General features: G+C 33.9%; 1 protein-coding gene across 1 annotated transcript; it reads right to left on the bottom strand.

Moving 5' to 3' along the window:
* Positions 1 to 1,463: 1,463 nt before the first annotated feature.
* On the bottom strand, positions 1,464 to 5,618 carry LOC126734196 (uncharacterized). The gene is made up of 2 exons (XM_050437736.1): positions 5,294 to 5,618; positions 1,464 to 5,002 (listed from the first exon to the last, which is right to left on the bottom strand). The coding sequence occupies exons 1-2, from the start codon at positions 5,616 to 5,618 to the stop codon at positions 1,464 to 1,466; spliced, it is 3,864 nt and encodes a 1,287-aa protein (XP_050293693.1).
* Between the last annotated feature and the right edge of the window lie 8,604 nt (positions 5,619 to 14,222).

Here is a 14,222-nt window from a genome sequence, read left to right as displayed (position 1 = left end):
TATTGTCACTTTTTTCCATGGAATTCGTTTTTTCAACTGCCTGGAAGTATTACTATATTTATTCCAGAAATTTGATATAAATATTTTCCAATTTCCTAAATTTATTGACTTTTTTATTTTCTAGAGAAATTATTTAATTTTTTCAAGGACCTAAGCATTATCTTTCTAAGCGATGATGAACCAGAGTTTTCAAACAAAAGTATAAAATGAACTAGTTAATAAAAAAAACATATAATATAAGAGTGAAACTGAGACAGATCTAGCTTCTAATTATTTTATCTCATTTCATATCAATAACTCCCTTAATTTATTATTAGACAAAACAAGAAACAGAAAACAAATTTCCGCTCGATCCTCCAATTACAAACCAGGAACCAAACTTACAAGCAACAGCTGGAAAATCACAGCTAGAAAGATCCCTGATCCGCAAAAGGAAAATGTCCCCTAACATTAGCATTAATGTGTCTAATATTCATGGAGCCTTAGATAAACTGGACGAAATTAGTAGACGGAGCAAAACTGTAGACGAAGATGAATTTAGCACGTTTGGAAAACTAATAGCAACTCAGTTGAGAATCTTACCTCTGTACAATGCACTTGTGTGTCAAGAAAAAATACTGGCAATAACTTCACAACAGCGTTTACAAGTGCTGCATTCTCAAGGTGGTTACGACCATAGTCAACCTTCTGTTTCCTCCGTCTCTTCAAATGTGGCTGAGGAACTAGAGGACTGGTCAAATTCTTCTTATCTTACTACAGAGCAACACGGTGAAAATATTGGTAATGCAGAAACATCGGATATTATATCTTAAGCCCTAGCCAACTTGTAAATTTAGGTTTATTGTTCTGGGCTGGTTCAAAGTAATAATGGACTGTATAGGTTGGCACTACTTTTATTCCATTAAAAACATACAAAAAAATGGAAAATTAACACGGAGCAAAATACAAGCTCAACCGACATCTTGGTTCACGTAGTAGCACACACCCCCGTCCGCCGCGCTGGTTTCGTCGAACCGAATTATTCACATAAAGCGCAACGTTGTCACGTCTAACTTATATATAGGTTTTTGCCTGAACATACACCGCCCGCCTTGAAAGTACCCATACTTTCAACAAACAGCATTAACTTTCAAAAAAAATTAGATAAGATTCTGTGTAATAGGTACTTCTAAGGAAGCAATTAAACTAAACCTATATAGCTAAATTTAATAAATCAGTAACAAAAGTACAGTTAACTTAATTAATTATGCTTAGCCCATTCTATCAACCTTAACGCAACGTTAATGAATATGCCAAACATATAGTACTAACTAAACATAAACACAGTATCTACTAGTGACATAATAAAATAAATGTGATAGTACGTATAGACAGTTTATTATTTACCTATCACCGCAACTCAAAAACATTTCCAGAATTAACTAAGAGAAAAGAAATACAAGTTATTTTGCTTGAATTTAAGTTTATTTCGTTTCTGATGGTAGAATACACACGCGATTCACTGCTCGGGAGAGTATTTTATCACGCACCATTACCTTAACTACTCTTGTTTCACCATCAGACCCAGGACAAAGTTGTACGATGCGACCCAAAGGCCAAGAAAGACTAGGCATATTATCTTCCTTGAGTAGGACTAACGAGCCCACTTGTAACATCTCAGGAAACTTCTGTCGCCACTTCACTCGTGTCTGTAACTCAGACAGATATTCTTTGTGCCATCGGCACCAGTAATGCTGCACCATAGACTGCAACAACTGCCATTTCTTCAGCCTGTTTTCTGGTATATTGGTTAAACTTGGTTCTGGTAATGCGGTCAACTGCCTGCCAATTAGAAAGTGGGATGGTGTCAGGGCTGATAAATCATCTGGATCTGACGTCATCGGGCAAAGCGGACGCGAATTGAGAACACCCTCTATTTGTGTCAGTACCGTAACAAATTCTTCGAATGTTAACGAGTTATTACCTACTACTCTTTTAATATGAGTTTTCGCGCATTTAATGCCTGCCTCCCAGATACCTCCGAAACTTGGCGACCTTGCCGGGATGAAATGCCAGTTAACCCTTTCATCAGAGAACTTATTCGAAATTTCGTTAAAATTTTGTTTTAAAAAATCGTACAATTTTATAAGCTCATTATTCGCGCCGGTGTAGTTTGTGCCATTATCTGAATAGATATTAACTGGCCTTCCTCTTCGGCTTACAAATCTTTTAAATGCAGCAAGAAAGGCCTCGGTAGTTAACTCTGTAACGAGTTCAATGTGAACCGCTTTTACCGACATACAAACAAACAGGCATATATAGGCCTTTGAAAATTTGGCACCTCGAGATTTTCTATCCTTCAGAATAAAAGGACCACCGAAGTCGGTACCCACGTTTGAAAAAACAACAAAATCGTTTACACGTATGCTAGGCAAGTCACCCATAAGATATTTTATTGGCTTAGGATTGGCCTTAAAACATTTATAACACTTTTTAATAACAGCCTTACAATTTTTCCTACCCGATACAGGCCAATAATTTTCTCTAATAGAGCAAAGCAACATCTGAACCCCACAATGTAAGAGGCGTTCATGCTCATAGGTAAGTATCAATTTGGTTAAAATATGATCATTTGGCAGAATCACGGGGTACTTTCTTGCAAATGGTTGGTCAGAGTTTCTTAATCTACCACCTACGCGAATTAAATTGTCTTTTAAAAAGGGATTAAGAGATAAAATTTTACTACTTTTAGAAAGCGGCTTATTCGAGACTAAACATTGGTACTCTTTTGAAAACATTTGTTTCTGAACATGCATCACTAACAAATTCTGAGCTGCGGTAATCTCATCAGAGGTTAGAGGACCTGAGCGTTTTTGTTTATTTTGTTTACATTTTATGTTAAAAACAAATCTTAAAACATAAGCTAAGACTCTGTAGATTAATCTAAAGGAAGAAAATCTATTTAACAAGCAGTTCAGCACAGATTCTTCACCGTCGACTACCAAACCTGATAAAGTCTTGCGTTCTTCTGGAACCACATCAATATTCTGGACACTGGGACACTCCCATAGGCTACTATCTGTTTTCAGCCACTCTGGACCACTCCACCATAATTCATTGTTAATTAATAGCTTGGACGAACTTCCTCTGGATAATAAATCGGCTGGATTTTCCAACGACTTAACATGAGCCCAAGAACCATCCTTGGTTAGAGACTGTATCTCACTTACCCGATTCGCTACAAATGTCTTCCAACGTCCAGGGGTATCCCTGATCCACGCTAAAACAATTCGGGAATCTGTCCAAAAGTATTTCTGATCAAACCTTAACTCCAGTGTTTCATCTGTTTTGTGGTATAAAATTGCCAGAAGAAGAGAACCACACAACTCTAAACGAGGCAAGCTTATCTGTTTAATTGGAGCAACTCGCGATTTTGCGCATAACAAGGTTGAAATAAAAACATTTGAGGGCATAATGCAACGAATATACAGGCAAGCGCCATAGGCCCTTTCGGAAGCATCGCTGAATCCATGTAGCTCCAATCTAACATAGTCAGAAAAAACTGTTTGTCTCGGAATTCTAATAGAGTTTATATAATCCAAATCCTCTTGGAAATCGGACCATAATTTCAAGATTGCACAAGGAACTTCATCATCCCATCCGACTTTTGCCTTCCAAAGCTCTTGAATAATAAGTTTGGCCTTGATTATGATAGGTCCTACCAAGCCTAACGGATCGAACACTTGGCAAACTACTGACAGGATGGATCTTTTGGATATTATTTTTAGAGGCAATGCATTGCAAATATTTACCTTATAGGTAATAATGTCATCGTTGGAGTCCCAATAAACGCCTAATGTCTTATTTTGCTCTCCTTCGCCAATATTCACCACACTATTATCTAAATCACTGAAGAGCTCAAACTCCTTTAAGATGGCCTTATCATTACATAACCATTTCCTAAGTTGAAAACCCGCAGAGTTTAAAATTTTAGTTATATTTTTTTGTAAACTCAAAATTTCATTTCTGTCACTGGCGCCTGTCAAGAGGTCATCCATGAAAAAATCTCTTCTTATTATGCTGGCAACCTGAGGAAATTCCTTTTCATTTTGAGCAGCCAAGTGAAACAGGCATTTTACAGCCAAATATGGCGACGACGCGTTACCATAAGTAACGGTGTTTAGTGAAAAGACTTTCAATTCTTCATTATTATTAGCCCGCCAGAATATTTTTTGATATTTGCGCTGCTCAGGTGCTATTAAAATTTGCCTAAACATCTTAGACACATCTGCAGTCATTACATATTTATGTAAACGGAATCTACTTAAAATTGAGAATATGTCGTGTTGGAGAGTGGGACCCACGTATTGCACATCATTCAGCGATAAATTATTATTCGTTTTACAAGAAGAATCAAATACCACCCTGCATTTTGTGGTAACACTGGTAGTTTTAAGCACCGCATGATGGGGAAGGAAATATCCTTCATAATTCTGGAAGTCCACCTCTGACATATGGTTTAAATCTTGGTATTCCAACATAAATTGCGAATATTCTTGTTTCAAATCCTTATTTTTTGATAGTTTCCCTTCCAGCAAATCAAATCTGTGTAAAGCTTTGTCTCTCGAAGATCCCAGGTTTTCAATTTCTTGCTTAAATGGTATTTTTACCACATATCTACCAGTTGCATCTCTTTTAACCGTTTTCTCAAAAAAATCCTCGCAGTACCTTTCTTCCTCGGTAAACTTTTCTTTGGATAACTTTACCTCTTCAATTTCCCAAAATTTAGTAAGTGTATCGTCTAAAGGCTTCTCTGATTCAATTAAGGATAAACAACTTATCGTTTTGCCCAAGTTCTTATCCGTTAAAGTCAATTTACCTGCAACGACCCACCCAAACAACGTATTTTTTAATATGGGCAAGTCCGGACCCAAAGTATGATAGCCGGGCCTTAAAATTCTCCAAAAAACATCCGAACCTAATAAAAGATCGATTTCATTTGAGACATTAAATCGAGGATCCGCTAAATAAAAATTACTCGGAATTTTTAAATTTTCTTTTTTAAAACTTATACTAGGTAGTTTACAAATAATATCAGCCACAACCAAACAGTCTAAGCGCGTAATAAATTCAACATTTTTAGAGCTTAACTCAACACTTACTCTTTTATTTATGTTTGTTATAGTTTGCCCTACTCCTTTTACAACATGCTCAATTTTTTGTGGCCTTGCACTCAGTAGTTTACACATTTTCGTAGACATAAAATTAGACTGCGATCCACTGTCCAACAACGCACGCGCTTCATAAAACTTACCGTCAAAACTCTTTAAATTTACAACGACCGTCGATAGTAATATCTGGGAAGAACCGCACAATCGTGCAACGTCGCAATCCTCTATTCCGGTGACCAGCGTGACATCGTCGTTCTCGTGGCACCTGTCGTTCTCGACGCGGGCTTCGGGTCCGATCGCGATGGCGTTCAAAGCGGCTGTTGATGACGATGGAACAGTGGCGTCTCTTGGATTTGAATTATTTGTCGCATTATTTGTATTTGGCGAATTAAATTGGAAATTTTCTTTTTTAGCTGGTAAATGTAAAATTGTGTTATGCGCACCTTTGCATTTAAAACATTTACGCATTTTACATTTCCACGCTTGGTGAGAGTTACGCAAACATATTAAACACAGTTTTAAACGTTTAACCTCTGAAATGCGCTCAACGACAGGGAGTTTTAAAAAATCATCACAACGAAAAATTGCGTGTGTACCTTCACAAAAATAACATTTATACGTTACCTCAGGTTGCATATCATCTGTCGCTGCTAAACCATAGCTACGCGTAGGTTTTTTAGAAGTTACAATTTCTGAACTACTTTTAGAGGTTTTAAAATAGTGCATTTTTTCTAAAAGTTCGCTTTTTTGTCTCAGAAAACAAACCATATCATCAAAAGTAGGCAAATCACCTACACATTTATAATTTTCCCAATCGCGCCTTGTAATTACATCAAGTTTATTACAGATAATATAGATTATTAAGCGATCCCATGAATCGGTGTTTTCCCCCAATACCTTCAAGGCTTTTAAATGTTTTATAAAGGAATCGCATATATTTCGTAACTCTACGTGTGATTCTTTATGAATTTTAGGATATTCGAATAAATCGTGAAGATGGTTATGGATAATTAAATGTTTTCTTTCATAACGTTCTGTAATAAATTGCCAAGCGATCTGATAATTATTTGCAGATACATTTATTGATTTAATGGCTTCCGCGGCCTCTTTTTCTAAGCTTTCGCGCAAATAATAAAATTTTTGTATCTCTGATAAGGAGTTATTCTCATGAACCAACGCAAGGTACGTATCCCTAAACTCTAGCCAATGATCATATCTACCATCAAACGTTGGTATTTTTATGGGTGGAAGTTTTACCAAGGATAGAAACTCATTAGAATTACCACAATTTAAATTATTGTTTCGAAACCTGTTACTACTATTATTACTACGAGCATCTGCCGAGGCCTCTGGCATTTCTAATTCATTATGGAAATTTAAACAGTTTTTCACAGCCCCTATTAAATCAAAAAATTTTTGCTCAAAATTTTCTCTCTCTATATCCCCTGAATCGGAGGTATCTAACAATTCAATTTGAATTTGCACTTCATTAAAATCGTCAAAAAGTGGCTCAATTTTTTCCAATCTTACTCGCAATTGGCACAGAACATCATTGCCCAAAATTTCATTTTCTTTTTTAACACTTTCAAAATAATTTAAAAAGCGAGTAAGCTGGCCTTTGAGAACACCTCTTTTTGACTTTAATTGGGCTAGGTCAGACATTTTTTTTTTTTTTTTTTTGACACAAATAATTACAAAAAACTACCCAATTTTTTTTTTTTTTTTTTTAATTTAAAAAGTCTTACTCCACGCCATTCACGAGTCGCCACTGGTTGTCCTCTGCTCTTCAACGGGCTACGCCGATTACGTGACGTGTCTGCACAGCCAAGTTTAAACCAATTTAATACCAGTTTCCAGGCTTCTTACCATCAAAAAATCCGGCGAATGGACCATGTTCTGGGCTGGTTCAAAGTAATAATGGACTGTATAGGTTGGCACTACTTTTATTCCATTAAAAACATACAAAAAAATGGAAAATTAACACGGAGCAAAATACAAGCTCAACCGACATCTTGGTTCACGTAGTAGCACACACCCCCGTCCGCCGCGCTGGTTTCGTCGAACCGAATTATTCACATAAAGCGCAACGTTGTCACGTCTAACTTATATATAGGTTTTTGCCTGAACATTTATTATATAATAATTTATGGATAAATTCTTGTGTTTGATTTTCTTTACTATTTAAGAGAACATTTTTTTTTGCTGTTCACTAAATATTTATGTATGTATTAAATATTTTGATCCCTTTAATAGTACATTTTTTATGCAATTTTTTGTAGATAGCGTTCTAATATAGTAGAACTCGAAAAATTTGTTTTCGGTTCAGTCGCCTATAACACGCGTTTCAATACTCCGATTTACTTGATTTTGATTTTAAATGAATAGTGGAACTCTCCTTAACAATTTTGTAAAATTTAATTTAATTCCATTTAATAACAGATTTTTTATTTGAGTTTTTATAGTTAGCGTCCCAATATAGTAACTAGAAAAATTATTTTGAGTTCCTAATAAACTGAGTTACTTAATTGTTATTTCTCAACTCCACCATTCTCATCTTCAAAAAATTCTATATTATCATACAATGTAGCGTTGTCTTTGTTTGTAACATCTCTTAGTCCCAGCGCATATTATGGAATAAACAATAAATAATTTATTTTATTATTCAAAAAGGAATGTTCATTTTCAGAAAACAAGTCACTACTTGGAAAAGCAGTTCAAGCAGACAAATTATTATCACTTTTTTCCATGGAATTCGTTTTTTCAACTGCCTGAAAATAATATTATATTTATTCTAGAAATTTGACATAAATATCTTCTAATTTCCTCAATCTATTGACTTTTTTATTTTCTAGAGAAACTACTTAATATTTGAGTACAACTGAGACAGATATTGCTTCTAATAATTTTATCTCATTTCACATTAACAAACCCCTTATTTTAATATTAGACAATAAATTCTTTATTTCTCAACTCCACCATTCTCATCTTCAAAAAATTCTTCAAAAAGAAAAAAGAAAATTATATGGTTTTTTAAATTATAGACCCCTGGACTATGGTTAACAGGTGTGGCTACACAGTATCAGCGCTTCCGTCTTACTCTAACGCACTATAATGTAACGTTGTCTTTGTTTGTGGTTTCTCTTAGTCCCGGCGTATATTATGGAATTGACAATAAATAATTAATTTTAATATTCAAAAAGGAATGTAAATTTTTTCAGAAAATAAGTCACTACATGGAAAAGCAGTTCCATGACAAATCATTTGTCACTCTTTTCCATGGAATTTATTTTTTCAACTGCCTGGAAGTATGTATGTCGCAGTAATTTCCAGGAAGTTGATGTAATTTTTAGGTTGTTCCAAGGACTTAGAAACGATACCCAATATCTTCCAGAAAACTTAGAAATCTTATTTTTCTTCAGAAGTTCAAAGTGATTTGTAGGTTGAGTGTCACATCAGAGGCTCCAACCGTAGGGCTATAAATGTTAATCGAATTAAAACTGAAATTTCCATAAAATTGGGGCATCGAACTGCAACTCAGTGAAGTAGTTTCTAATTTTTTTGTCTCATACTATTTTTATATTTTCCAGAAACTCCGAGGTTAGTCCTAGGTTTCATTTTAAGGAAACTTTTATTACTTCCAGGTACTCAAACTTACTCCTAGTTTCTTCCAGGCATTTGTGATCAGTTCGTAACTCTAGCAAAGACATCAAATAATTCGTCAACATATTCATCATTGATGGTGAAACGTCATAAAGAAACGTTAAAGAGAAATATAATTTTTATTGCATTTTTTTTACATATACGCCCGGACTATGCTTAAGAGGTGTGGCCACCCTGCACTAGCGCTTCCCACTTACTCTAACGCACTATGATGGAACGTTATCATTGTTTGTTGGTTCCTTTAGTCCAGGCGTATATTATGGAATTATTACCACATAATTTGTTTCATTATTTATAGTTTTGTAAGTAATTTTGTCACTTTGTCTAGGGTATGGCAAATTCGTTTTTCAACTGCCTATAAGTAATATTTTATTTATTCCAGGAATTTAAAGTAATTTCTAGTATTTCCCAGGAAATTTAAGATATTTATGTTTTTTTTTCCAGAAAACCCAGCCATCCTATTGTCTTCAATAATTCTATGTAATAAAAGTTTGTAAAAAAACAGAGAAAAAATTAATTACAATAAATGGAAGTGAAGGGAGAGGAATATAGAGATAAAATTACACATTACCCTTTTCAACACAGACCACCGGACTATGGTTAACAGGTGTGGCTACACAGTATCAGCGTTTCCGTCTTACTCTAACGCACTATATTGTAGCGTTGTCTTTGTTTGCCGCTTCTCTTAGTCCCGGCGTATATTATCGAATTGACAATAAATAATTTATTCTATTATTCAAAAATGAATGTTAATTTTTTTTTTAATAATTTGTCACTTTTTTCCATGGAATTTATTTTTTCAACTGCCTAAAAATATGTATGTCGCAGTAATTTCCAGGAAGTTGATGTAATTTTTAGGTTGTTCCAAGGACTTAGAAACGATTCCCATTATCTTCCAGAAAACTTAGACTTATCTTATTTTTCTCCAGGAGTTCAAAGTAATTTGTAGGTGGAGTGTAATATCAGAGGCTCCAACCGTAGGGCTATAAATGTTAATCCAATTAAAAATGAAATTTCCATAAAATTGGAGCATCAAACTGCAACTCAGTGAAGCAGTTTCTAATTTTTTTGTCTCATACTATTTTAATCTTTTCCAGAAACTCCGAGGTTAGTCCTAGGTTTTATTTTAAAAAACTTTTATTACTTCCAGGTACTCAAACTTACTCCTAGTTTCTTCCAGTTATTTGTGATCAGTTTGTAATTCTAGCAAAGACATCAGATAATTCGTCAACATATTCATTATTGATGGTGAAACGTCATAAAGAAACGTTAAAGAGAAATATCATTTATATTGCCTTTTTTTTAACATATACGCCCGGGCTATGCTTAAGAGGTGTGGCCACCTTGCACTATCGCATCCCTCTTACTCTAACGCACTATGATGGAAGGTTATCATTGTTTGTTGGTTCCTTTAGTCTAGGCGTATATTATGGAATTATTACCTCATAATTTGTTTTATTATTTATAGTTTTGTAAGTAGTTTTGTCACTTTGTCTAGGGTATGGCAAATTCGTTTTTCAACTGCCTGTAAGTAATATTTTATTTATTCCAGGAATTTGAAGTAATTTTTAATTTTTTCCAGGAATTTAAAAATATTTATGTTTTTTTTTTCAGAAAACCCAGAAATCCTATTGTCTCTAAAAAAATTTATTAAAATAAATGGAAGTGAAGGAAGAGGAATATATATATAAATTTACAAATTACCTTTATAAAAGCTTTAAGGATTAAACTAGCTAATGTCACCAAAAGCGATGATTTGCGAGGGTTATTCTAGGATTTGTTCGTTTTTTATTGTAAAATTGTTACTTGTAGCTATTTTCTTGTTTCTCCAGTTTTATTCTTAGTTTCCTTATTATTTATTTTCATTTAATTTTTCTAAATATTTTTATAATAATTTCCTAATAAACATGTATTTCTATAAAGAGCTTAATTTAATAAGTCATATGAAGAAAAAAGAAAAATATATGCTTTTTTTCAACACAGACCCCCGGACTATGGTTAACAGGCGTGGTTACGCAGTATCAGCGCTTCCGTCTTACTCTAACGCACTATATTGTAGCGTTGTCTTTGTTTGCGGCTTCTGTTAGTCCCGGCGTATATTATCGAATTGACAATAAGTAATTAATTTTTTAGTTCAAAAAGGAATGTTAATTTTTTCAGAAAATAAGTCACTACATGGAAAAGCAGTTCGATGACAAAAAGTGACAATAATTTGTCACTTTTTTCCATGGAATTTATTTTTTCAACTGCCTGGAAGTAATTTTTTATTTATTCCAGTATGTCGCAGTAATTTCCAAGAAGTTCATGTAATTTTTAGGTTGTTCCAAGGACTTAAAAACGATTTCCATTATCTTCCAGAAAGCTTATCTTATTGTAATCCAGGAGTTCAAAGTGATTCGTAGGTTGAGTGTCACATCAGAGGCTCCAACCGTAGGGCTATAAATGTTAATCCAATTAAAACTGAAATTTCCATAAAATTGGGGCATCGAACTGCAACTCAGTGAAGTAGTTTCCAATTATTTGTCTCATACTATTTTAATCTTTTCCAGAAACTCCGAGGTTAGTCCTAGGTTTCATTTTAAGGAAACTTTTATTACTTCTAGGTACTCAAACTTACTCCTAGTTTCTTCCAGGCATTTGTGATCAGTTCCTTTCTAGCAAAAACATCAAATAATTCGTTAACATATTCACTATTGATGGTGAAACGTCATAAAGAAACGTTAAAGAGAAATATAATTTTTATTGCATTTTTTTTTACATATACGCCCGGACTATGCTTAAGAGGTGTGGCCACCCTGCACTAGCGCTTCCCACTTACTCTAACGCACTATGATGGAACGTTATCATTGTTTGTTGGTTCCTTTAGTCCAGGCGTATATTATGGAATTATTACCACATAATTTGTCTTATTATTTATAGTTTTGTAAGTAATTTTGTCATTTTGTCTAGGGTATGACAAATTCGTTTTTCAACTGCCTGGAAGTAATATTTTATTTATTCCAGGAATTTGAAGTAATTTCTAGTATTTCCCAGGAAATTTAAGATATTTATGTTTTTTTTTTCCAGAAAACCCAGCCATCCTATTGTCTCCAATAATTCTATGTAATAATAGTTTGTAAAAAAACAGAGAAAAAATTAATTACAATAAATGGAAGTGAAGGGAGAGGAATATAGAGATAAAATTACACATTACCCTTTTCAACACAGACCACCGGACTATGGTTAACAGGCGTGGCTACACAGTATCAGCGCTTCCGTCTTGCTCTAACGCACTATATTGTAGCGTTGTCTTTGTTTGCCGCTTCTCTTAGTCCCGGCGTATATTATCGAATTGACAATAAATAATTCATTCTATTATTCAAAAATGAATGTTAATTTTTTTTTTTAATAATTTGTCACTTTTTACCATGGAATTTATTTCTTCAACTGCCTGGAAGTAATTTTTTATTTATTCCAGTATGTCGCAGTAATTTCCAGGAAGTTGATGTAATTTTTAGGTTGTTCCAAGGACTTAAAAACGATTTCCATTATCTTCCAGAAAACTTATCTTATTGTAATCCAGGAGTTCAAAGTGATTTGTAGGTTGAGTGTCACATCAGAGGCTCCAACCGTAGGGCTATAAATGTTAATCGAATTAAAACTGAAATTTCCATAAAATTGGGGCATCGAACTGCAACTCAGTGAAGTAGTTTCCAATTATTTGTCTCATACTATTTTAATCTTTTCCAGAAACTCCGAGGTTAGTCCTAGGTTTCATTTTAAGGAAACTTTTATTACTTCTAGGTACTCAAACTTACTCCTAGTTTCTTCCAGGCATTTGTGATCAGTTCCTTTCTAGCAAAAACATCAAATAATTCGTTAACATATTCATTATTGATGGTGAAACGTCATAAAGAAACGTTAAAGAGAAATATCATTTTTATTGCCTTTTTTTTAACATATACGCCCGGGCTATGCTTAAGAGGTGTGGCCACCCGATACTAGCGCTTCCCACTTACTCTAACGCACTATGATGGAACGTTATCATTGTTTGTTGGTTCCTTTAGTCCAGGCGTATATTATGGACTTATTACCACATAATTTGCTTTATTATTTATAGTTTTGGAAGTAGTTTTGTCACTTTGTCTAGGGTATGGCAAATTCGTTTTTCAACTGCCTGTAAGTAATATTTTATTTATTCCAGGAATTTAAAGTAATTTCTAGTATTTCCCAGGAATTTAAAAATATTTATGTTTTTTTTTTCAGAAAACCCATACATCCTATTGTCTCCAATAATTCTAAGTAATAAGAGTTTGTAAAAACAGACAAAAAATTAATTACAATAAATGGAAGTGAAGGGAGAGGAATATAGATATAAACTTACACATTACCCTTTTCAACACAGACCACCGGACTATGGTTAACAGGCGTGGCTACGCAGTATCAGCGCTTCCGTCTTATTCTAACGCACTATATTGTAACGTTGTCTTTGTTTGTGGCTTCTGTTAGTCCCGGCGTATATTATCGAATTGACAATAAATAAATTATTCTATTATTCAAAAATGAATGTTAATTTTTTTTTTAATAATTTGTCACTTTTTCCATGGAATTTATTTTTTCAACTGCCTGGAAGTAATTTTTTATTTATTCCAGTATGTCGCAGTAATTTCCAGGAAGTTGATGTAATTTTTAGGTTGTTCCAAGGACTTAGAAACGATTCCCATTATCTTTCAGAAAACTTAGACTTATCTTATTTTTCTCCAGGAGTTTAAAGTAATTTGTAGGTGGAGTGTAATATCAGAGGCTCTAACCGTAGGGCTATAAATGTTAATCCAATTAAAGATGAAATTTCCATAAACTGGGGCATCGAACTGCAACTCAGTGAAGTAGTTTCTAATTTTTTTGTCTCATACTATTTTAATCTTTTCCAGAAACTCCGAGGTTAGTCCTAAGTTTTATTTTAAAAAAACTTTTATTACTTCTAGGTACTCAAACTTACTCCTAGTTTCTTCCAGGCATTTGTGATCAGTTCCTTTCTAGCAAAAACATCAAATAATTCGTTAACATATTCATTATTGATGGTGAAACGTCATAAAGAAACGTTAAAGAGAAATATAATTTTTATTGCCTTTTTTTTAACATATACGCCCGGGCTATGCTTAAGAGGTATGGCCACCTTGCACTATCGCTTCCCTCTTACTCTAACGCACTATGATGGAAGGTTATCATTGTTTGTTGGTTCCTTTAGTCCAGGCGTATATTATGGAATTATTACCACATAATTTGTTTTATTATTTATAGTTTTGTAAGTAGTTTTGTCACTTTGTCTAGGGTATGGCAAATTCGTTTTTCAACTGCCTGTAAGTAATATTTTATTTATTCCAGGAATTTAAAGTAATTTCTAGTATTTCCCAGGAAATTTAAGATATTTAT

This window comes from Anthonomus grandis, chromosome 3, assembly GCF_022605725.1.
Source record: "Anthonomus grandis grandis chromosome 3, icAntGran1.3, whole genome shotgun sequence".
Taxonomy (NCBI): Eukaryota; Metazoa; Arthropoda; class Insecta; order Coleoptera; family Curculionidae; genus Anthonomus; species Anthonomus grandis.
The sequence above is the reverse complement of the archived record's forward strand: the minus strand, read 5'-3'. Positions and strand labels throughout refer to the sequence as shown.

Coding starts and splice junctions, on each gene's coding strand:
- LOC126734196 (XM_050437736.1), bottom strand. CDS start 5,618: ATGCGTAAATGTTTTAAATGCAAAGGTGCGCATAACACAATTTTACAT. Junction 5,003..5,293: donor AAATTTAAAGAGTTTTGACG/GTAAGTTTTATG, acceptor ATTTTTATTTAG/CGGATCCTCGATTTAATGTC.